This window comes from Lutra lutra, chromosome 3, assembly GCF_902655055.1.
Source record: "Lutra lutra chromosome 3, mLutLut1.2, whole genome shotgun sequence".
In the NCBI taxonomy this organism is placed as follows: Eukaryota; Metazoa; Chordata; class Mammalia; order Carnivora; family Mustelidae; genus Lutra; species Lutra lutra.
This window is the reverse complement of record NC_062280.1, coordinates 125,704,838-125,729,702: the sequence shown is the minus strand read 5'-3', so window position 1 is coordinate 125,729,702 and position 24,865 is coordinate 125,704,838. Positions and strand designations below refer to the sequence as shown.

Genomic DNA, 24,865 nt, shown 5'->3' with positions numbered 1-24,865 from the left:
ATGCCCCCTCTGAAACCTGTAGGGTTTTCCTTCTATGTCTCTTCCTACCTGTGGTGGTGCTGGCAATCCTTGGCAACCCCCACCTCGCACCCCATCACTCAGTCTCTCCCTGCATATTCATGTGTCTTCTCCCCCCACCCCATGTCTCTGACCCTGGGACACCCATACTGGAGTAGGGACCCACCCTCCTAATTCCACTGACAGTGATCCCATTTGATCCAAACGAGGTCACATTCTGAAGTACTGGGGTTGAGGACTTGCGCATTTTGGTTTTGCGGGGGACACAGTTCACCCCACAACAACATCATAGCCACCATCAAGTCTAGGCAACCACTGCCTACTCGCTGCTCCATGTCTCCATTCAGCATCCAGACTGAGCTTCCTAAAGCCCAGCAAGCCTCTGGGGGGTCTTGTTGGGTCTTTCAGGTCCAGATGGAGAGAGTTAACAGCAGACTTTTTTCCATCTGGCTATTTAAGGCTAAAGCCAAGGGTGGAAGGTGGCACAGTGACTCCTGAAGAGATCATGAGATATCAGTGGGTTCCTGAGCGTCAGGGCATGGTAGACTGCGAATGTTTCTGAAAGATCTGATGCTGATTCTGGTCCCCAGAGGAATCACAGAGAAGCTGAACAGGTGGTTTGAATCCTTGTGGCCTCTGAGACTTGGCCAGATGCCCTCCTTCTGAAGGGTGGTATCTTGGTGATGATGTAAGCCTTTTCCAGCCCCCTCTGGAGGCGCTGGGACTTACTGTGCTGTTAGTAGATAACACTGCACATACTAAAGGAATCTAATAGGCCTGGGAAGTCAACAAAGTCCTCAACACGGCTTCTCCAGACTCTCCCCCTGGCCCTGAACAGCTCAGAGCTCCTCACTCCTTATGAGTCTGCAGGAAAGGTCTAGAAAACCTTTAAGTCAGGCTTCTGTCATTCAAATGCTAATCCTCTCTACAAATTGACACCTCTGCATTACCTCTATCTGCTCCTAAGTCAGCTGACTATTGTACCCAGGGCCCTTGGACGCCTTACAAAGGCTCTGGAGGCTGCTTCCGGAGGTACTTAGCATAGCGGTGGGAAGAAGTTTATGCACAATATTCTCCTTTCTTTCTCCTTGCACTTTTATGGCTTTTTGCAATGGTGACATAAGCCTATCCCCCCACCCCCACCTACATCACAGTTGCATCTTAGGGCATCAGGGGCAATCTGACCCAAGGTCGAGATCTGAATAAGGAATTTGGTTTCTTTTTTATTTTTTTAATTAATTTTTAAAAAGATTTTATTTATTTATTTGACAGAGATCACAAGTAGGCAGAGAGGTGGGCAGAGAGAGAGGGGGAAGCAGGCTCCCCGCGGAGCAGAGAGCCCGATATGGGGCTCGATCCCAGGACCCTGAGACCATGACCTGAGCCGAAGGCAGAGGCTTAACCCACTGAGCCACCCAGGTGCCCCAAGGAATTTGGTTTCTTACAGAAGCATTCTGTTTCTGGGCAAAAACAAAGAGGGCCAAATTCAGAGATAAGAATGCAAATTTATGGATTATATTAAGGGGGACATGTGTCAGTGACCGTCTGCCTCACCTAGCTATGGTGTCTAGATGTTGATACAACCATTTATATATATATATATGTATATATATATATACACACACACATATATATATGTATTTTTCATTTTCTTCTCATTCAGATACAGGTAGACCTTTCTTAGAGATGCACAGTGAAATACCCGAAATTATATATATGACTGAAGGAAGGGAGATCGTCATCCCCTGCCGGGTCACATCACCTAACATCACTGTGACTTTAAAAAAGGTAAAACCGAGCAATGCTTCTCTCAGAAAATCTTTTCTGCAAGTGAGCACAATGAATTTCAAGTCCTTTTATCTCTCTGGAATGATTTTCTTACAGACATTTGGGCTGCTCAGTGGACTTTTCTCGAATATCCTTTTACTATAAAGGATGAGTGCTAGAGGTCATACCCAGGCATGAAATAACATGACACGTTTATGTGGGCATAAATTGGTGTGAATATAATGAACGAAAATTGTGCATATGTTCATCTAAGGCCACAGATCCAATTGTCTGCAGATGTGAGAAAAACCAATTCTTTTGCTTATCCAAATTAGTAACTTGGCAGAGAGGGATTACTCCAGATTTTGCTAAGGACAGAACTGTGAGACAGGTGCCTACAGCCACCAGCTTTTGTTTGAGTTGTGAAGTTCCCAGTAACACAAGCTTATGTCCTGCTGGGCAGCCAAATTTAGCTGCTTAGGGAAAGGGGAAAAAAGTGGGGAGGGGTGCAAGAAAGCCACACATGACATTTTTTTCTTCATATCATGTTGTAAATTATGCATGTGAAGAAAAAAAAAAGATTTGGGATGGAATCTAATAAAGATAAAAACTAAAATGTGACATTCCAGCTAATTCATAGATGCTGAGAGTTTGGGAACAGACTAGGGTGAGAGGTGGACAGGTACTCCCCAAATGGAAAACAGTGGTGAGTCCTGAGAGCTTTGAGGTTTAAGAGGAAAAGTTTAGGCTGTCCCAAGGTAGCGTGAAGCACCACCGTTGCACTTAGGTTCTCAGGAAGTGTTTGGTGGTCGTAGTAGTGGAGTCAGAAAAACTTGGAGTGATTTCCGGTATCACTGGTTGGCCTGAAATCCTGCAATATGTTGGAGGTGTCTCCTGGTCTCCTTCCCTTGCATTCACTTTCCTACATTATTGATTTGATTGAAGCCCTCAGGATAGTCCATCAGTGACAGGTTTTAGCTTCCATTATATCTATGTGTCACCACCAGTAATTATAAAGTCACTGTATTTCGGAGCTGAGAGCATCAGAAGATTCAAAACCAATGGTGGAAGGGAAAACTGAGGTCCTGGGGGAATTGGGGAGTTGGGGACCTCCCACACCACCCTGGGCATTGGAATCCGTATCTTGACTACTTCCGTGCTCTTGCCACCTTTGCTAACGGTTTAGTTTGCACTGGAGAGAGACCGGAGCGGTTAAGAACAGAGCCTTGTGCCATGCTGCGTGGACTCTGGTCACCCAACCACTTAACCTGCTGGACCAACTGGCAAGTTATCTAAACTCCCTCCACCTCAGTTTCCTCATTGGAGAGATGGGAATGGCTACAGTCACACCCACCTCACACGGGTGTTAGGAAGTAACTGAGGAGATACAAAAAAGCCCCTAGTTCTTTGTATAAGCTGAGCCCTATCAAGGGTTAACTATTATTATTTACCTAACAATTTAATACCCAATATTTGATTTATTATCAAGTGATATTTACTACCAAGCGTGGTATCCACTCCTCTTCATCTGAGGTAATAATCACTGTGTGATTAATATGGAACATGCCATGGGGCTGTGGAACGTCTCTGTTTTGGGCAAGCCCCTTTCCTTTTTGCTCTAGTGCAGATCATTTTTTCTGTGGTAAGAAACAGTCCCAAATTCCCCCATGTAAAAATCTGAGGGGGGGGGAGCTTATTTTCTCTGTTTTTCTACCTAAGATCTGTAATACACTTGAGAGAGTGGAAGAGAGAGAGAGAGAGAGAAAAGCATGCTGTTCTCATAGGGATTTGGGTTTGCCACATACATACTGAAACTATTCTAGTTATAAGATCTTTCCCTTCTACCTCTCCTCTTGTCCCTTTTAACCTGCTGTCCCTTCCTTCTCTCCCTCTCACCTACCCCTGCCGTAGGAGCCGTGGTCAGCTGGAGGCAGCCTCCCTGTCCAGTCCTTTCTTTCAAGGCTGTTTCTCCCCTGCCTCTCTGTGATACTCATAGGCACTGCCATAGCTGATGTGCTACATGGCCTTTTGCTAATTCAGCTCAGAACAAAGTTTCTTTGTCAGTAGAATACTGCTGGTGGCGGTAAGGGCAGATCAGTAAGTGAAACTTCCTCTGAAACTTTAAAGGAAACTTCAGTATATTTCTGAATTGTGCTGAGGAAGTCCATCAGCAAACCTTTCTTTTAGATTCGGCCCAGGCTTGGGGTCGCCTATGTTCAAAGCATCATAGATCTCAATCCCTGACTGAAACTTGTCTGAGCTTTTCCCTTAATAATTGGTATCAGGTTAGAGAAAAGTTCTTTTTCTCCCACTGGAGATAGAGCCGTCCTGAGCCTGCAGATAGAATCATGATTTACTAGAACATGAAATGCCTCCTTCACTTGCTTGCAAGTTCTTCGTAAACAGGGTGCAGCTCATTTCAAAGCTGTGGGACTTTCTGGTAACACAGACCCACACAGACATGCTCCCTGGGAGAGGGCGCTGGGGGTCGCCTCCCAGAGGAATTTCTGCCATGGAGTTGCAAATCCCAGCCAGATTAGGTCCTTCAACAAGCAGTATAAATAAGTGATAAACCGATAAGCGATTCCAGGTGCACTTTTTAAAAGAAGAGGAGACAGGGCTGAAAGGTAATCTGATTCTCCACCCTCACCCTTTTCCAGCAGGGGGATAAGTCACAGTGGTAGTCAGAGATGCCTCTGAAATTGGGCCGGGAATCTGGCATCAGGGGAATTTGGCTGGGCCACTCAGTGGAGCAATAGCCCTTTATAAAGTCTCATCCCCAGGCGGACTGTTTATACGGTAGTCTTCAAAAATAAAGTTCTTGGCGTCCAGCAGAAGGCATAAGGGAAAAGCAAATCATGGATTCCTTTCTTCTGTCTGGACTCATGGTATTTGGGAATACTTCTAAGAATCTGAGAACGCCTCACTCATGACAGCATCTCTGGGCTCCACATCTGTTTGCAGCTGTCTTCACTGTCCGTCTCCCTGGAGTTTCCCTCCCAGAGGCAGACTCGAGGCCCTCAGCCTTCCCAGAATGATAACGCCAGCGAGCGCCAAGTGAAAGCTATGTATCTCAAAGGACTGGGAATTACTTACCGTCCTCTGAAGACAGCCACCTCTTTACTAAATCATGCAAAATGGGAGGACAAGTGATGGCTTGTTAAAAGCTCCAGATGACGAAGCTCGGGAAGGTGACCTGGCGGACCCAGTGGAAAAGTTCCTAATTGGTTTCTCAGGCCAGTCCGTGACAAGGGTGATTCCCAGAGGCCAAGTGATAGGGGCCCCCGCTCCAAGTCTGACATGACAGCTAGGTCCACCCCGGGGGGTGCTGAGGCTGATAATGAATTACTATAATTTATCCTCATCATGTATATCTTGCTCCACGCAAAGCAAACTAAAGAGCCAAACTGGAGTTTTTACCTCTACCGTTTTCATTTTCGATGAAAACTGGGATTTCACAGACTACGAGTGAAACACTATTGTCACAGCGCTCCTACGGTTTTCTTAAAGCATCTTTTTTTTCTTCTTCCTTTTCAGTTTCCCCTTGACACCCTGATCCCGGATGGAAAACGAATAAGCTGGGACAGTAGGAAGGGTTTTATAATAGCAAATGCAACATACAGAGAGATCGGCCTTCTGACCTGTGAAACGACAGTCAACGGACATTTGTACAAGAGCAACTATCTCACCTATCGACAAAGTAAGTGGGGTTCCAAAGGCATGAGGGCAGGCCAAAACGCTTCAGGGCTTCCTTGCATAATGAGACCTTGATTTGGGGGGAAAAAAAAAAAAAGAATCTCATTTCTTATGCTTGCAGCCAATACCATCCAAGATGTCCAGATAAGCACGCCAAGCCCAGTCAAGTTACTTCGAGGTCACACTCTTACCCTCAACTGCACCGCTACCACTGCTTTGAACACAAGGGTTCAGATGACTTGGAGTTATCCTGGTGAAGTGAGTGGCATTTTCCTCTGGCTTCTGGAAGGCAGTATTTCTTTCTGGCAAGGGGCTTGCCACTGGGTTTTGGAGGTGGGACAAAATCAGCATCTTCTGACTCCTGTGGCAGTTTGAGCGAACAAGGAAGCTGTGGGTGTGGTTTGGGGGCTTGGCTCGTCTGATGTTCCATGAGTGTGTGTGCACAGATACGGTCTTTTGATGTCTGGAGGTTTTGTTTTGAAGTATATAGCCTGGTATTTCTATTGCATGACTCTGGGTGGAAAAGGGGATTGTTTCATCCTTGGAAACTGTTCTCTGGGATTTAGAGATGAGAGGGAAATTTATCACTCAGTGCCAGGCAGGGCCTATCTGCGGTAAGAACCACAACAAAAAGTTTTTGTCAGCGTGTTAATTTTAGATACCAGCAGACAGCGAGGCACCTGATTGGAGCATGTTTGGAAAAGATATTTCAAGCCAGTCGGCCAGTATTCCCTTTGTTCAGTGAAAAAGGAGCAGTGCTGTCCTTCAGAAAAATGAGAAGAATGGAGACCAAGTTGGGGCTCTTTATTCAGACCAAACGTCCCCGCAAACAAACAGTCCTGGTTTGCAAACGTGTAGATGGGGAATTGAAGATCAGCTGTTAAGAAACTTTAACTGTCACTGTGGCCCCATTGGCTGTGTGCCGGCATAATGGAGGGGGCGGATCCCAAGCCCTGTCGTGTGCCCTGTCATTCAGATTGCCCAATCACAGAATTAACTGATGATTAAATTATATGCCAAAGATTAACACGTCAGCCCCAAGCTACTGTTGTTTCTCATCAAACATCTCTTGCCATGGAAATAAAATAACTTGGCAACAAAAAAATGGAACGCATGGCCTGAAGGACTCGTCCATCGTATTTTCTAGAAAGTGATAGTGTTTCATTTAAATAAAAATGCTGTGACTTGTGGCAGTCGTTTCTGGGTTTTGATAGAAGTCAGCTATTCTTCAGTAAACAACAAGAGGGAACAAACTCTTATCCTGTTGGTGGCCGACCGCCAGTTAAACCTTGGAAAATGGCGCCATCCAGTAGAACTCTGTATGACTGAAATATCTTGTCTGACTTTTACAGTCACCACTAGCCACAGGTGGCTAAGAGGGCCTGGAGTGTGGTTCCTGTGACTAAGGAACTGCATTTCTTATTTTAACAGCCACGTGTGGCTGGTGGCTACAGAGCCAGACAAAACAGTTGTCTGAAACCCAGGATCAGCTGTTTTCCAAAGGCAGAAACAATACCAATGTTACTCAAATTTGGGAAGGAAGGAGTTCTCTAACAGAGAAGATAGAAGTAATACCTACAGAGAGTGGCTGAAAATCCCTCAGGCTGGCATTTAAGGGACCGCTTCTTTGATTTTTTTTTTTTTTTTAAGATTTTATTTATATATTTGACAGAGAGAAATCACAAGTAGGCAGAGAGGCAGGCAGAGAGAGAGGAGGAAGCAGGCTCCCCGCTGAACAGAAAGCCCGATGTGGGGCTCGAACCCAGGACCTGGGATCATGACCTGAGCCGAAGGCAGCGGCTTAACCCACTGAGCCACCCAGGCGCCCCCGCTTCTTTGATTTTTGATGGTGGTGGTTGGCATCTTCTTTCTGGTTACTGCCAAGAAGGAAGAAAATGGCCTCCCCATGTGTCTGTTCCAGCAGGGCAATATAAGGACAGGTGGGTAGAAGTTTCCTAAACATGGCACAGAAGACAGCTAAGTTCAAGACCCAAAGACCAGTTCTGTACTGCTTTCACAGTTGGTTTTTTGTTTTTTTTTTAACCCCATGCCTCCTCACATGGCAAGGATGGAGAGGGAGATATAACATATTATGTGTTATAAAATGTAACGCTAAAAAAAGAGAGAGAGCAAGAGAGGGAGAAGGAACAATGGAAGGAAAAGGCAACGTAATCCCAAAACCAGGAAGGAGGCATTGTGACCAGTTTACGCTGCTGAGCCTTGGGGCCTGCTCCTGGTGTGCCGTGGGGCAAACACAGGACCATGGCCCACCACCACCACCACCATCAGATGTTGCCTAAGCTTGTAGATGGCTTTGCATGGCCTCAGATCCATTCTGTGTGATTTAGCAGAAATTGGTAAGCCTTGCTCAAAATAGTGAAATGATGGGAGCAGGATTATTACACCTCAGCGTGTGGAGTCAGGACTCCTAATTTTTTCCTTCATTTCTAGTAAGGGAGCAAAAGAAGACTTACACTTAGAGAAACAGTGTCATGGAGTCAGGCACCAAAGATACTTACTGCCTAAGTTAGCCACATCTCTGCCCAGAGAGCTGGTTGCTGTTTAGAGAGGTGTGAGCTGGAGGGAAGGCACTAGATTTATATCCTCCAGAGACCTGGGTTTCCTGCCCATGGTGACCTCTGAGGCTTCAGCCTCTTCATGTCTAGAAGGGCAGTGATGCTGCCTATCTCCCCAGTGAGAAACTGCTGGGTTAATGTACGTGGAAGTCCATCTGGAGAAGACGACGTGCTAAATGAATGCTCCTATGGCAAATATTGGAAATGCATCAAGACACAGTTTGAGTTTCTAAACATCTTGGTGTTAGGTGGGTTTGTTTCCCAGCATAAAATGTTGATCATCTCAGTGATGATCTGAGAAATGCTCTCACCTTGAGCGTGAACAGTTACTACGTCCACCTTTGCTATACATTTTCTTTCTAGACAAAGAAGAGAGCGTCTATAAGGCAACGAATTGGCCAGCGCACCTCCGTTGCCATTGTGTTCTACAGCGTTCTTACTATTGACAAAGTACAGAACAGAGACAAAGGACTTTATACTTGCAATGTGAAGAGTGGCCCGTCGTTCAAATCTGTGAACACGTCAGTGCATATATATGGTAAGCCATTCCTGCTCTGCTTTCTATCATCGTGGATTTGGGGCGGGTTCTATAAAAAAGTATATTTTCTTTTGGCCAAGAGGTACTCTATCATGAATGATACTACTTGGTTCCCCTCTTCCTGCTGCCAAAAAGCAAAGCACATTAAGTGTTGTTTAATACTTTTGAATTAGAGAATCTTCTCCTTGCCAGTTTATTGTGGTGAGTAATTCAGTTAGATCATATTATAACCTATATTAAACTCTTTTCTTAGCATTCCATATAAACAATACAGAAAAATATGACAGATTGACCTTTATTTCTCAGGTACTGCTGTGAGTTAGAGAAAAATGTGGTGGGATAAGTTATTTAGAACTGATGTGATTTTATTCCCGGTATTACTCTGATGAAATCCTGATATTGTTGCTTAATGCCAATAGGCAAATTCTATAAAGAAGATATTTAAACATCTTTAGAATCCTTAAAAACCTTATTTATCTCCACTATCGGGGAAAAAAAAAAAAAAAGGCAAGAAGCAGAAACTTTTGAACTGTCCTGGCAGTGGCCTGAGATGTTCTTTTGATTTTCTCCCGTAGGGTTTTTTGGGTTTTTTTGTTTTTTTTTTTTTTAAATCAGATCATTTGTTTTATGGCACCTAAAGGAACTTTCTTCCATCATACTCATCTTGGGCATGGTAGATTTTCAGAAGTCTCTCTACTTTTCTGTGATTGCCATATGGATATTTGAGATGTTCCATTCTCTGTGGCTCTGCCTCTGTTTTTCTGTTCTCCTCGCAACCCTCTCACTTGAACATACCTCACTAGTTAGTGTGCTTCTGGATTATTTTAGTTAGGGATCAGTATTTGGGCTCCTTGATAGTCTTTTTTTTTTTAATTTATTTATTTTTTTTGACAGAGAGATGACAAGTAGGCAGAGAGGCAGGCAGAGAGAGAGGGGGAAGCAGGCTCCCCGCTGAGCATAGAGCTCGATGCGGGGCTCGATCCCGGGACCCCAAGACCATGACCTGAGCCGAAGGTAGAGGCTTTAACCCACTGAGCCACCCAGGTGCCCTGGGCTCCCTGATGGTCTTGATTGGAATTCTGCTCTGTTTGGTCACTGCTTCCACCCTCCTAGGAGGCAGGGGTTTGGGCTGGTGTTGCTCTGTTAAGATAAACAGGGCCTTTCCTAATCTCTTCATCGCCTTTCCTCTCCAAGATAAAGCATTCATCACGGTGAAACATCGAAAACAGCACGTGCTGGAGACCATAGCCGGCAAGCGGTCCTACAGGCTCTCTGTGAAAGTGAAGGCATTTCCCTCACCAGAGGTTCTATGGTAGGACCGTAATTATTTTCCTATCAGTTTGAGATATGCTTTGTGAGTAGGAAGATGCAGGAGCCCAATGATGGGAATTCCTGAGAAAATATCAAGAGAAGTGTCCCCAGACCCCAGTGGAAAGCCAAGAACTGAGTTGATTTCTGGGGCTGGGAGCGGAAGCAGGTAGGCGGGGCTGGAGGGGAAGGGGAGGGATGTCCCAGGATGGAGTGGGAGACCGAGGTGTTTTTGAGTGCTCCCTTCAGTTCAGCCCTTCACATGCAGTGACTAAATTTCTGCATCTCTAAACCTCCCCATGATGTCAACATCCTTTGAATGGAGTATGTTGGGCAATGAGTAGGAAGCGTCTTGAATATCTAACATGCTCTATTAACCCTGAAGAAGTGGGCCCTTGTAATGAGGATAATAATTCTTTTATTATCTGAAAATAATTCTTTTATATACAGCTGGGATGAAAGTTCCAGTCTTGTAAAATTAAACAAACATTAAGAGAGACAAGACTTATTCAGTTGTAGGGGTGGAGGAAAGGACCTACTTGAACTAATTAAGGTTTTTTTTTTTTTTTGGCTCAAAGTTTGCATATTCAGAACCTCCCGAAGCAGGTTCTTTTTGTGTTAGTACAACACCTGATGTAAAACAATGTAATCTGTTTATAATCTGCAGTCATTTTGTTAAATCATTTTTAAATGCTAATATCTTTGGCTCAAACCATTACATTTTAAACAAAGAGTACAGTACAAAACCCATTAGGAAAACAACCTGCACAATATGGAAATGGTACCATTGTAGAATCACCTCCACCAGCCCTCATTTTGCTTACAATATCACACGATTGCAGTGTTTGTTTTCAGTTTCCTCAAATAGTTAACAGGGAGTTAAAGAGAAAATTAAACTTCATGCTGCGCCCCTTTGTGGCGTCATGGTAGAAGAGAGGTCTTTTTTGTTGTTTTATAATGTATAAAAAGTCCAATTGTAAATTTCTCCTGTGAGTGTACATTAATTCCTTCATTGGAATTTAATCAGTCCAGGCTATACATTCCCTCCTTCAAAAGGGTCTGAGAGTATCCCCATCTATTAAAGAGTGCTAATTTCTTTAGTAACTAAGCAGCTAGGACCTAAAACACATACACAATAAGTCCATCCATCTTTGAAAACACTGACTTGTTCATGAGAAATACAGTCAATTAAGATGACATCTGCAGTCATAACATAGAGCATAGTCATTTCAACCGCTTGGGAACCAAGACCCATTAGTGATGGGTATTTGCGTACAGGACAAGGTAATGTTTGTGGATATGAACTAATACCATTTCCAATGTTAAAACTTCCTACTGAATACAGTAAACTCCTAACAGATTAAAAAAGAACTGTGCAATTTAGTGAACTTAGACTTGTAGCATTAAATCTTTGAGAAGCTCTAGAAAATTTGGAGAAACTGAGGCTCGCACAGACAAGCGCAGAGTGGCAGAGCTGGGACAAGCATTCAGCCTCCTGGCTCTCAGTTCTGTATGCAACTGCGTGATATCTAGGCATTGATTCTATATTTAAAGTTAAAAAGAATTTTTTTTTTAAGTTTTGTACCTTTTGTTTGTGAGTTTTGTGCCTTAACTGTTCTTCCTCAGGGGAAAAATCTTGATAATCTTGATTTTACTCTAGCTTATGAAAGGGACAACTGGTGTGACCATTTATACAACTAATAAGAACTCCACATGAGACCACAATAGGAAAGTCTATTTTTATTTTTATCTGGAGAAGTGATCTAGTTGATCTGACTTACAATGGCCCTTGTATTGCCGATGAGGCCTCACACAAAACTGAAAAACATCTCGATGGGATCAGCTAGTGCTGCTGGGTGAATTCTTAAGTCACATGGGTACCTTAAAACCCTTGCTTTTCTTTCTCCCTTCACCGTACTTCTTCGACCTTGCCAATAAATGTGAAGCATTTCTCCGCTTAAAAACCACACCTGGATTTACTGAAAAGTTGGTGTCTACATTTGTAAAATGAATGTGGAGGACTAAAGGCTTGGAGAGTCTCAACTTGAGCTCACAAACGTAAATGACAGTGTTAGAATGATCTCTGAGAGGCTGTGTGGAATGATTTCCCAATCACACTCTTCACCACAGGTTAAAAGATGGGTTCCCCGTGACTGAGAAATCTCCTCGCTACCTGGTTCATGGCTACGCATTAATTATCAAAGATGTCACTGCAGAGGACGCCGGGGATTACACGGTCTTGCTGGCCATAAAGCAGTATGGCGTGTTCCAAAACCTTACCACCACTTTAATTGTAAATGGTAAGTTTGTTGTTGTACTTTCTTCCGGTTCAGGAAAATTGGGGAACCAAAAGTCAATAGGACAAAGTCAGAGAGAACACACTTTTTTTTTTTTTTTTTTGAGAAAACACACTTTTAAGTAATGGTTTTAAAAACTGCATCCTCCTCCATTATACCGATTTCAGGTCTGCTCATTATCTTCCATAAGCAATAGGATTTTTTTGTCATTGTAATCATGATGTACATACCATGGAATCAGTTTTTTACTGTTATCAAAACACTTCTACTTTAAAAAAAAAAAGAAATGGCCATAATGACAACAGATATGTGTTCGTTTCCCTGACATCAACACCAGGAAAATGCGGTCCTTCATGTGGTAGCCCGGAAGAAAGTTACTGGACAGCTCTTGACTTCTGTCCTGTTCATCTTCCTTCCAGTGAAACCGCAGATCTATGAAAAAGCCGTGTCATCCTTTCTAGACCCGACTCTCTATCTCCTGGGCAGCAGACAAATCCTGACTTGTACCATTTATGGTATCCCTCAACCTACAGTCACATGGTACTGGTGTCCCTGTAACCATAGTCATTCCAAAGCAAGGTAAGGACCATCTGTTTCCTGACTAACTTTCAAATACTTGCTATACTTGGACTCAAGATTCTTTAAAGGACATAGATGGAAGTTGACAAATGGGATATGCAGTTATCTTTGGGGCAAAGGCTTTCCCTCCCAAGGGAAAAAGTAGGCAATATCTACTCTTCTTCCTTACTCATTTCTAACCATTTCATAATTTTTCTCTTTAGTTGATAGTTTTAGGAGCGCAGGGACAGAATCAAGGTCACCTTGTGAGCCTTTTTTGAAACTCAGGTTGGAACTCCAGTCTTGTTTTCAAAGGAGAACCTCCAGACTTGGGCTAATTCAGCTGCCATGGCCTTCCCATTTCTCATTTTGTGACCATTGGATAGGATAGAAGATCTTCCCTGCCTGGGGATCACTTCCTGTTATAGGCTTTGCTCATGCTCTTTCGTTCATCTGAAATGTGCTTCCACCCATTGGCTGCCTCCTGAGAAGTCCTTCCTTATCCTCCCAGGCTTAGCTTCTCTGCGAACTCTCCTGACTGCCTCCTTCAGACTCCTTTCCCCCTCTTCAGTAGGAACCGCACCTCATTGACACCTTCTTACTTTGCTGGGTTTGCATGTATGTGTTTTGTCTCTAAGCCCTGAGCTGACTGAGAGCACCACTGTATCTTCAGGGGCTGGTACACACAGTAGTAGAGGCTTACCGTGTATTTGCTGAGTGGCCGCGTCCCTACCTTCTGGTCATTGTGCAGCATTTCCTTGCATCCTGTTGATGACTGAGTCCTGTTTGCTCTTTTCCCATTTTTGTTTAGTCTAGAGGAATGATGCTAACTAAGGACAGTTCGTGAGAGCTAATTCGAAGGACAGGAATAGAATCGATAAGTGCAACAATCAGATACTGTTGAGACTGCCCAAGAACAATCATTCTGCCCTATTAATTGCCTTGTTGCTTTTAACTCCACTTGTAGACTGTTGGGGAAATTTGCTAATTAAAACAAAAACAAAAACAAAATTAGCTTGAGAATAAGTAAGACACAACTCTGGCTTAAACAGAAATGTCTGTTTCGGTTTCTGGATTGTTCCTGCCATTTCAACTCTTCATCTTGTGTCGTAATCTTTTGCTTAAGGTCATTCATTCTGATAGTGAAAGCTGCTGGTGAGTCCTGGGGTTCCTGAGAAGTCGCTTTTTCCACACTTGTCCCAATTTCTCATGGGAATGTCATTTTCTAAGAATAGAAATATGGAGAAATTGTAAAGCTTGAAAATCTTCTTTATCCTGTGGATGCTTACCCCAAAGGAAAGTGAGATCTACTGAGATTTTGTGTGACTTTGCTAACTTCGGGTTGCTAACTTCGGGGTAGACATCCATATTTGGGTCTCCATTTCCTTAAGACCTGGATATTTGTGCTAACCTAACATGCAAGTAAGTGAAAAATAACTAAATAATTTAAGCTATTTGGAGAAAAGTATAAAGTTGAATTTTCAGGGAATAATATAGCCTTTTATAGATTTTTTTTTAAAGATTTATTTATTTTTTTTTATTATTTATTTGACAGAGAGAGATCACAAGTAGAGAGAGAGGCAGGCGGAGAGAGAGGAGGGAGCAGGCTCCCTGCTGAGCAGAGAGCCCGATGCGGGACTCGATCTCAGGACCCTGAGATCACGACCTGAGCCGAAGGCAGCGGCCTAACCCACTGAGCCACCCAGGCGCCCCAGCCTTTTATAGATATTTTTAACTTTTGTTTTGACAATAGCAAATCTAAAATTTCAATTCCAGGGGCACCTGGGTGGCTCAGTCGGTTAAGTATCCAACACTTGATTTTAGCTCAGGTCTTGATCTCAGTGTCTTGAGTTTGAGCCCCTCATTGGGCTCCATGCTGGGCATGGAACCTACTTAAAATTTTTTTAAAAAATAAAAATAAAATTTCAGTTCTATTTAGGGAAAAGCTAGGAACTCTATTAGAAAATAACAATGTGAGGGAATATAATGTTATAAAGTTGGGTTTGAATAATGCTAGTAAAATATGGTTTGGGGAATGAAGTCATTGTAAGTAAAACTTTGGAGACATTAGCTCTCTTTTCTGATTTCTTTGTGGTACATGGAATCCTTCTCCTTGTGTCACAGAGTAAGCTTGCCAAGGTCTAGAAAAATCCTAATTCCTCTTCTCTCAAGACTCAGAGCAGTGCCTCAGGTCTTCAATAAATGATTTTTGACCATTGACTTATTCTCTCATCAAGGTACTTTTTTAACCAATCATAAGACATAAAAAATGCAAGCTTTAACTTTTTCAGTGATGCTTCATATAAGAAAAATATATGTTGTTTCTTGAAATTACCTGATACAAAATGTGCATATCCATAAGAAGGTTTTTTTTTTTTTTGTTTTTTGTTTTTTTTTTCCCCCCTAAGTCAGCATACCGGTTAGCCTATGTAAGGCCCAAATTCGGTGCTTGGTGGTTAAATCAGTACCTTTGACTTAGAAATAGTTCAGAAATATATACAGGACCTTTGTGCTCTAGGACACAAATAGAATAATTCTACTTCACCCTGTCAGAGAGGTAGAAGCTAAAATTGACAAAGAAATGGATCCTTCCTTAATTACTAGAAGTTTTCAAATACATCTTTAGGTAAATGTATTTCATATACTTAACACCTAGATTCCACTGCAGAGGAATTTCAGTGAACAACATTTGAATAAAGGAGGCTGTATTGCATGAATTTTGAGAATCTTATTTTGAGTTACATAGTGACATATTTGTTTGGTGGTATCTCTATGACATGACAGTCAAAAGAGATTAAATGATTAATACATATGCATTACTCGTGAATATGTAGACTAATGCTTGGTATTTAAATTTTAGGTTCTACTTAAAGGACATATCTATATGTGGACACAACTGAAGCACTAGGTTAGTTTTGAGGTTTAATGTGTTTAAGTAGCTCAGACTTACTAATTGGTTTAATATGGCCAACTGGTTCATGTGTCTAAGTTAAAGAGGTTCAGACTTAAATTGCATAGTTTTCTGGAGTCCGGTAAATACCTAAATATATCTTAAAGCTGTCAGAACTATTGTTCAAGTAGTCCACCTTTGTGGAAATTAAGAACCATAAATAAAATGAACAGGAATTTCCTCCTGTGATATACTGCTGAGCTGTGTTTTAGCTATGCTTCTGATTCACCTAGAGTTTGTTCTTATAAAACATTAGGAATGAAAGAAAGGAGGAAAAAGGTAGTTACTTTTCAACTCACATTCCTAATGAGCTGAGAGGAAATACAGCAGAATCTTCTCCCCATTTGCTTTTCTGCACCTTTGGGTGGTAAAGTAGTAGGAGAGCTAGAATATTTCTCTTGAATTTTTAATAGCATTGAAATAATTCATTAATATCAAATGAAGTGGGATTTTGGATTTTTCCTCATCCTCAGCAACTAGCAGAGAATTATAAGTAGATACTCCTTAACTCATTCCAGGTCAGTGGGGGCATAAACGAGGGAGTGTGCATAAGGGCAGTTAAGCTCAGAGTACCTTTCACGCGTGTGTAGTTTACAGCTTCTGTTCATGTAGAATACAGATAATTCCACGCACTTCAAAGAGACAATATGAGGTTCAAATGAGGTCATGCATTTGGGAAAGGTACAGAATGCCATTGAAAGGCAAGGTTGTGATTACTGCTTGCAGTGGGATAAAAGTGTCTAAGGCTCCAAAACTTTTTTTTTTTTTTTAAGATTTTATTTATTTGACAGAGATCACAAGTAGGCAGAGAGGCAGGCAGAGAGAAAGGAAGGGAAGCAGACTCCCCACTGAGCAAAGAGCCTGACGCGGGGCGGGTCTCTATCCCAGGACTCTGGGATCATGACCTGAGGTGAAGGCAGAGGCTTTAACCCACTGAGCCACCCAGGCGCCCCCCAAAACTTTTTTTTAAGATTTATTTATTTATTTGACAGAGAGATCACAAGTAGGCAGAGAGGCAGGCAGAGAGAGAGGGGGAGGCAGGCTTCCTGCTGAGCAGAGAGCCCGATGGAGGGCTCCATCCCAGGACCTGAGCGGAAGGCAGAGTCTTAACCCACCCAGGTGCCCTAAGGCTCCAAAACTTTTAAGGAACTTGAAAAGAATTTTCTGCCTATTACAGAGCTAGTTTCACAGAATTGACAATTTTTAATCTAAGGCTTCTGAGAAATGAACACAAGCTGTGGAAAATAAAGTGTGATTTTTGCTGTGCTTGAGAAACAGAGATATAGTAGGTGTGGGCTGTAGACTCGAGGAAAATAATAACACAATTTTTCAAAAGAAGAGAAAGGAAAGAAATACAAATGAGTTAGGCAAAAGCAAAAGGAAGATGACACAAAACTGTGCAGCAGGAAACTAAAGTAGTCGTCCCAGTTTGTGCGGCCTCCCTCACCCGCTCATTTCCTGTCATGGGAGGAAGTGGTTCTGACCTGTGCATTGGCAAAGGCCAGGGTGGGGCAGGGTGGGGCAGAGTGGGACGTGGCATAGCCGATTCCTACTGAGCGAGTCCATCCATAGTAGATTCTAGAACTCCACGTCCCCCCTGGATTTTGAAGCACTAAGCGGGACTACTGACCTGCCCATGCAATGAGCTGGTCTTCCTCACGTAGTCCTTTGCCACAGCACTGGTTCCATCTCACAGGAAGTTGTGTGGATGACGTTGTCCACTGCGTGGAGACTGGTCTCTAAAGGGGAAAAGTAACCGTCTTGGACTGGAGGGAAGGGACTCCTTCTTTGGGAAACGAAGGAGATGGATTTGTGGGGCCCCGGCAGGAAATGGGGACAAGAGCCTTGGCTTGAGGCTGGTACTCCAGACCACCAGTTCCATTTTTCTCAGGAAGAGTCTGAGATGTCTCAAGACTACTTTAATTGACGCATGCTTGAGCACCCAGGAGCCCAGCCAGTGACTGACTGGAGAATTTCAGGCCTGGCTGGGTCATTTACTCACCGCAGACAGGAGGGTGGTGAGTGGGCCGCTGCTGGGTCATCCTCCCTGATGCTTGCTCTCAACCCATTAAAATGGCTTGGCTTCCTGTCCATGTCCAGAGTCTCCCCAGTTGTTTCCGAGGTTGTCTTGTCTTCCTTCTAAAACTAAGGCCTGCTTTCCAAATGTTGAATGTGTCTGGGTCTTTTCTCCAGGGACAGTGGCCACTGATGACTCCAGCTTTGTTTTTAGAGCGCGTGTGCTTTCCATCACAGTCTACTTTAATTCCCTGTCCCCAGCTAACTATCGAGGTCTCAGATAACAGATGATAACGGAGTGACCTTTAGTGGAAAAAGACTGTTATGTGTATTGAGTTCTTTGTGAAAATCTCATTTTCTTCATCGGCTCTCTGTGGCGACCAATGAGAATACACAGAGAGAAACTTCGGCTGCTTCTGTGGCATTCACATTGTTTGCATCTTACAAATGTGTTTTGCACATCATCAGGGTTCAGCCCAAATATATTGTCACACCCATCTGTTCATCGCACCGACTGTGTGCAAAACAAAGACACACACCGTTAGCCTTCAGCATGTATGTTTTAATGATACACCATCAACCATAGCGGGCCGTTACTTATTTTCTGTGTGTGTGTACCTGGAGAATATCTAATTCCCAGTGTCAGGGATAGAGACCTGGGAAGCAAGGAAGTGGGTTCTATTCTTGGCACAGGCCTTGACTTCTGTGTGACCTTGACCAGTTATTTAATCTGTGCTTCAATTTCCCCTTCTGTAAATGGTAACGGCCCTGCTTCCCCTTTCCTATAATATACAGCTATTCATGAGTGAAATGAGAAAATCTCTTAAAGTGACGTTTTCTTCATTCAAAAAAGCTTGAAATAATTTCCTAGTTGTGGCACACGGATATTTCCCTTCTGCTTCTTACAAATTATAAAGCAATTTGACCTGAGGGTTAACTCTGAGGGTCAATGCCAAATTCACTGAAAAAAAAATCGGCCTGTGAAAGTTGAATGGTTATAAGAGAAGTCTTACATGGAAGTATGTATTCTGTGGTACAGAACTGCCTCAGTAATTATAATGTGAGTAATCACCCATTTAAAAAAAAAAACAAAAACAAAAACCCACCGTTCCTCCACTGCTGGTGTCAACCCACATTTTCTTCAGGGCTGAGCTGAACTACCTTTGCTGGTCTTGGTCCAACCCTCCAAGCAGAAGTATCATTCTTTTTGCCCAGTTAGTCCTAAAGCCTTGCAGGCTTTATTTGATCTTTCGCCAGTGAGCTCCTTCAGAATGCCAAAAAATGTCATTGGATTCTCTGCTCATGGCAGGTGAAGTGGGGTGAAGGGTATCCTGTATTACTTTCTTAGCCAAAATAGTGGATTTGCTAAGAAAAAACCCGATAGGCGTACATGGAATTTCAAGGGACTGCATCCGGAACTCTAAAGCTAGTCAGATCTGGAACCTCAAATAGTTACATGCTTGAGAAGTTTCATAGGATATAATCATCCCCGCCACACAATTTGACATCCCGTTCCTGGACTCCCTTCCTCTGCCCAGCAGTAGAGGACTGGGGATTGGGTCTAGGGAAAGCCGAATGCTCCAGGACCAACTGTGGTTTGCAGGGCTTCTTTGGGGGAAGTGGGGTGGGAGGTAGCCTACAAAATAAAGGAAGGCAGAGGCCTCTAGGAACTCTGAGAAGGGCTTGCTTAATTGCATCCCTCTATTGTTTACATCAGCAAATTGGCAAAGAAAGGAAGGCCTGAATCATTAGAGATGTGTGAGAGATAGATCATCTGAGAGAAACGTAATTTTACATACCCCACTGATGCACAAAACTAACAGGACCAAAACAAAACAATTGTTAACGGTAGTTAATTAGAAATGTACTCAAGGACTTAATTGACTGCCAGCATGAATGTCTGTTATTTTTTTTTTCTGAAACAATTTTATGTCCCCTATTCTACTATCTACGAAATGAAAGTGTTAACAGTGTAAACATTGAAAAAAGTCAACATTTCCTGGGGAGCTAAACATAGGTCCGACGTCAGAGGGAAGCATAATTTAAGAAGACCTCTTCTTCTGGAAATATCATGAACTGTGTGTTTTAAATATTTATCACATTCCTCCTAAGGGTACATATAATTTGTATCCACGTGTCTCTTGACATATTTTCTGTGCGGGGTACATAGGGGTCTGTGGACCCAAACCAGACATGCTATCGAGAATTTTAATTCGCCATATGCAAAACCTTGAATCAAAATGGGGACATTAAAGAAGATTCATTCTCCAAAGACCCCCTTTAGCAGGACTTTGAGCTTGAACAAAAAAGCTCAACTAAATCTGGCCATCTTCTCCAGGAGGCTTTCATCACAAGCAGAACGTGAATGTTCACGTACTAATGAGAAACTTCTTGCTTTCTGTTCTGTAATTGCTGGACGAGGAAGTCCAGGCTGCCCAATGTGAATGTTTGGACGCGGGCCCTTATTAATATTTCATACAAAGTCCTGAGAACCGAGCGTGAGTTCATTTGCCAAATGCCTCCCTGCCACTTTTCTTTGCTTTGTGAGATTTGCCTCTTTTTCCCACTCCTCATGGTAATACAGCGAGTCTGAGGAATAATTGTTTCTAATGAATTAACTGTCTCCTGTAATTGCTATCAAACATTTCATTGTGTGTTTAAATTAAACCAAAAGGCTGAGTCATAGGAATGGTTTTTATAGGGATCTTTTGAGCGAAATTCAGTGTTGCTTCCCAGGATTAGGAATGCCAGAAGGTAATGACACGTGGTTTGGGAAGATTCCTTAAAGAGGATCGGCAGAACTTCTCACATTTTTCTATGGCCATATTCACAGATTTCTAAAAATCAAATGGGCATTTTCATGACTAAATCTAGAAACTAATGTCCAAACACAAGAGCTTTAGATAATGGAGAAATAGGACAAATCACTTATAAAACATGCACCTGTTCTTGGAATCTACATTTTTAGTTACATCTTGACTTACTAGACTGCCCCCCTATCCTGCCCACGTTGCTGTAGCACAAAGAATAAAATCAGTAGACTGTTTCCTGAAATGTGAACTCTGGTCTGTGGTTTTGATGTAACCTCATTGCCTTTGTGGGTGAAGAAGAAGAGCCTGGTGCATTGAGAAGATAGAAAGGATGTAATGGATTTAGACCATGGCCAACTGGTGCCTTATAAGCACTTCAAGTCACTAGAACTTGTTTCTTCATACTTTCTCTCGAAGCTTCGGGGGGTATCTTATCACCTTGAATGCCACTGTCTACGTAATGATAACCAATGTAATCAATGAGCCCTTCCTAGTGTCAAAGTGTCACCCCTTTCTATACACTCTCCCTAATCTGTACAATGTTTCAGAATGGACATAATTTCCCCATTACGAGACTGAAGCTCAGTTATTTCTCAGGTGTCTTCAGATCATGAAATAAGAGAGGATCAGTAGGTGGGCATTTCAAAAGGGTTTTTCCCTTGGTGTCCGACAGGACTCCTATAAGTGCACACCTGTGCGCTCCTAGAGGAAGGCACAGAAATCCTTGAGGGGGATGGGTTCAGGGAGGCTCTGGCCTCTGGGTTTACTCTTGTCACCAGGGATCCTGTAGAGTCCGCCTGTTAAATTAGTTGCCCTGAGGATGGGATGGGAGAGAGGAAAGAGCAGCTGGGAGCTTTCGACTCAGATTTCACAATTATTTGGGGAAATGGTGATAATGAGCTGTACTGGTTTAGGCCCTAGACCTGCAGGTAGGAATAGCTCCTTTGAGGGGGTATAAACCCCAATGGGATGAGCAGGTCTAAATACAACCAACCTGAGGAGGGTGACAAGTCAGTCAGTCAGTTGGGCACTTGTGCTGCGTGGCACTGTTCCTCTCTGTGACTTTCTCACCTTGCAGGTGTATTTGGTCTCTTGCCAGAAGTCCCGTTCCCTCCTCTGTTGTTCAGGATTATTTTCTGGATCAGGGTTCAGCAAGCACTCAGTGCTCATGGGCTCACAAAGCTGTGGATTTTTGCAGGAGGTACAGGGGAGCAAAGGAGATGAAGAATGGGTGGGGGTTCGGGGACAAAAGAAAATGAAGGAGAAAGCTTGAATTTATGGTTGATGAGTAAATTATAGGGAGGACCTGGGCACCTCCACAGGCCTCGACCTAGTCACCGTGAATGCTTTATTCACTCAGAATTAGGGAATTACGGAATCTTCGAGATGAAGAAGAGCTTGTTCTATAGAGGAGAAACTGGCTCAAAGATAAATAATTATCCTTCACCTCAGGGCTAGTTAACGGCAAGCCCGGGACTAGACCGGAGTCTCTGGTTGCCCGTTGATTATTCCTGTTCATTCTTATTTCCACTATAACACTGCCTTGAGTCTCCGTGGGAGGTGCCCTGTAATCCGGATAAATAAATGAGCCATGTTGCCGTGGATGTAAGGTGGGAAGTACTGCAGTTTAGAGGAAACTCTGTGGAAGAAATAAGATCTGAGTCCTAAAGATGATGGGTAGGTTCTAGAAGAGCGAATGGAAAGGAACAAAGATGTGGCAGAGTGATGTGGGGACAGGAATGGGTCGAAGAGTTGAAAGGGACATGCTTGAAGAGGAACTGGGCTGGCTCCTCAGATCTGGCCTGAGAAAAATTAAAACCAAAAATTGGAAATGTAGGTATGGACCCGTTGTGGAATCATTCAAATGAGGGCTCAATGGATGAGCCATCCATTCATTCTACTTCCGCCCACCTTCCTGGCTGATGCGTGGCTGTTCTGCATCTGCTGCCCATAAGCCCACCCTGTCACTTGCCTGTGGAGACATAGACTTTCCTAAGCTCACTGTTGGCGGTCTTACTCCTATAGCCCAAGTCTTTGGCATGTGTCATGTGCCATGTGTCCCTGAAACTCTGTCCTGCATGTCTGAAAATCAAAGCCTCAGAATCTAAGAACTTGGATTTTTCACTTGAGCTCATAAAAAAATGATCTGGGGGTGGGGGTGGGGCCCCTGGGTGGCTCAATTGGTTAAGCATCAGCCTTCCACTCAGGTCATGATCTGGGAGTTCTGGGACTGAACCCACACTGGGCTCTGTGCTTAGCAGCGAGTCTGCTTCTCCCTCTCCCTCTGCCTCTCCCCCGCACCCCTGCTCACATGCATGTGCACACATCCTGTCTCTCTCAAATAAATAAAATCTTTAAAAATAAATAGATAAAAATTTTGAAAATGATCTGGGGGTATGTTATCCCATTTCCTGAGGCTTTTAATGTTCCATATGCCTTGTTTTCCTCATTGAACACTATGTAAGAAGATCACTGATGGCTCCCTTATTGAGAAATTCTCTCGCGTGAAAAAGCCTTTGGTGAGGTAAGGTGAGGAAAACAAGAATGGATGTTTAGAGACTGCTGAGAGCCAAACAGAAGGTTATGTCCCAAAGAAGATCCTGTGGCCTAGGATTTCTATTTTTCTTTCTTTTATAGCTGAAAATTATTGAGCATGTATCTACAGGACATTATTGTCTAATTTAATTGTCACAGAACTTCAATGAGGCAGATCCTGGGATGATTACCTTTACAGAAAATTTAAGTACCTTGTTAGGAAACCAGCCCTGGTTGGGATGTGTCAGAGTGGCCTCTCACGCATCATCTACCAAGCCCTTCATTTTCCCTCCTAGCATTGGCTCTGGAACAACTAACTTAGACCTTAAGTTGAGTAATTTGGGGACAAAGGCTCATGATCCAGAAAGCAAATGTGTTTCTTGAGGCTTGGGTAAATGACATCAAGAAGCAATTTTAAAAGGTGTTAGAATGCAGAAATACCTAGCCTCGAGTTTAAGGTCCTGGGCTCTGAAGCCTGAATCCTGCCTCCACCTACCACCATCAACTAGCTTATAGGTCAAAGAAACGATCTCTGGGCGTATGAGTTTCCAGTCCTACGTGGTAAATAGAGAAATCGCACTGACAATCGTAGGCTGTTCAGCGGACTAAATGAGCTAATTAATATACACGAAGTATTTAGCTCCCTGGCTGGTGCATTGTGAGCACTACATTTGTTTGCTGGAACTTGTCCAGTATTTTTAGATCACTCTAGGATTGCCCACTGCAAAGTAGCTTCCCTCTGAGGTGGCATCATACACACACTGTGTGTATCCTGTCTATCCTGTGAAAGCTGATAGTGGTGACAAAATGGACAAAAAAGGAAACATGCTTGCATCTTAATTTTTTTTCAAAGATTTATTTATTTGAGGTGGGGGGAAGGGAAGAAGGGCAGAGGGAGAGGGAGAGAGAATTTCAAGCAGACTCTGCATGGAACGCAGAGCCTGTCCCTGGGCTTGATCTCCAGACCCTGAGATCATGACCTGAGCTGAAACCAAGAGTCAGACACTTAACTGACTGAGCCACCCACTGACCCTGTGTTTGCATACTTAGACAGGTCTTCTGACTATGGTGATTTACTCCAAAGAGATTAAGATGGGACCAGAAAGGCAGAATTTTCAGGTTTTTTAGGAAATTAGAGGAGCTATAATATCCTGAATCTACTTGCATTTGAGAACTCTACCTCAGCATTCAAATGCGCATTGACCCAACTCTTGTCCAGTCATGGTCACGTATGGGCTCTTGACATCTTACTTGCTTGCGCTCAATTATATTCTGACATTTTTCGGATATTTTGATACATGAGCATGTATTTGACTTATCTCTTCGATAAATGTATATGTTCCTTAATAACAGAAGGAACTGAATGCTCTACTTCTTTCGGAGGACATGATTTTACTTCCTAAGTGGAATATGGATGAATGTGTATTAGCGTCGTTAAATGGTGCTGAGGATCATGAGCCCACATTTTGGCCTACTCTTGAGGAAAGCGGGGGATGATTGCTGGTTGATTTTCTATTTTCTGTTAGACCAGAAGATGCTTCTCCATGTGTGAACATCATTGCCTAAGTTGAAATCGCCTGTGACTGTCAGTTTGTCAGATATGGATAATGCTGTGCAGAGTAGGTCCAGGTCCCAGTCAGACCCTCTGTCTGCCTGTAGACAGGCCCTGCTGGCAGTGACATAGTGCTTTACTGAAGGGAGATTTGTGAGGTCATTTGAGGGTCAGTAGTGTTCCTTTTTCAGCACGTGGGAGGTAAATGATGGATGGTGGGTTGACACCTGACATGGGGTTGAAT

At 43.2% G+C, this 24,865-nt stretch overlaps 1 protein-coding gene across 5 annotated transcripts in view; it reads left to right on the top strand.

Moving 5' to 3' along the window:
* The window catches only part of FLT1 (fms related receptor tyrosine kinase 1), a 177,591-nt gene that overhangs the window by 50,428 nt on the left and 102,298 nt on the right, over nt 1-24,865 (top strand). For all 5 annotated transcript variants that reach the window (XM_047723031.1, XM_047723034.1, XM_047723033.1 and 2 more), the window contains exons 4-10: nt 1,682-1,806; nt 5,323-5,485; nt 5,603-5,739; nt 8,421-8,595; nt 9,790-9,907; nt 12,034-12,203; nt 12,620-12,779. In XM_047723031.1, the coding sequence (XP_047578987.1) occupies nt 1,682-1,806; nt 5,323-5,485; nt 5,603-5,739; nt 8,421-8,595; nt 9,790-9,907; nt 12,034-12,203; nt 12,620-12,779 (1,048 nt within the window). The remainder of the gene's footprint in view (nt 1-1,681; nt 1,807-5,322; nt 5,486-5,602; nt 5,740-8,420; nt 8,596-9,789; nt 9,908-12,033; nt 12,204-12,619; nt 12,780-24,865) is intronic.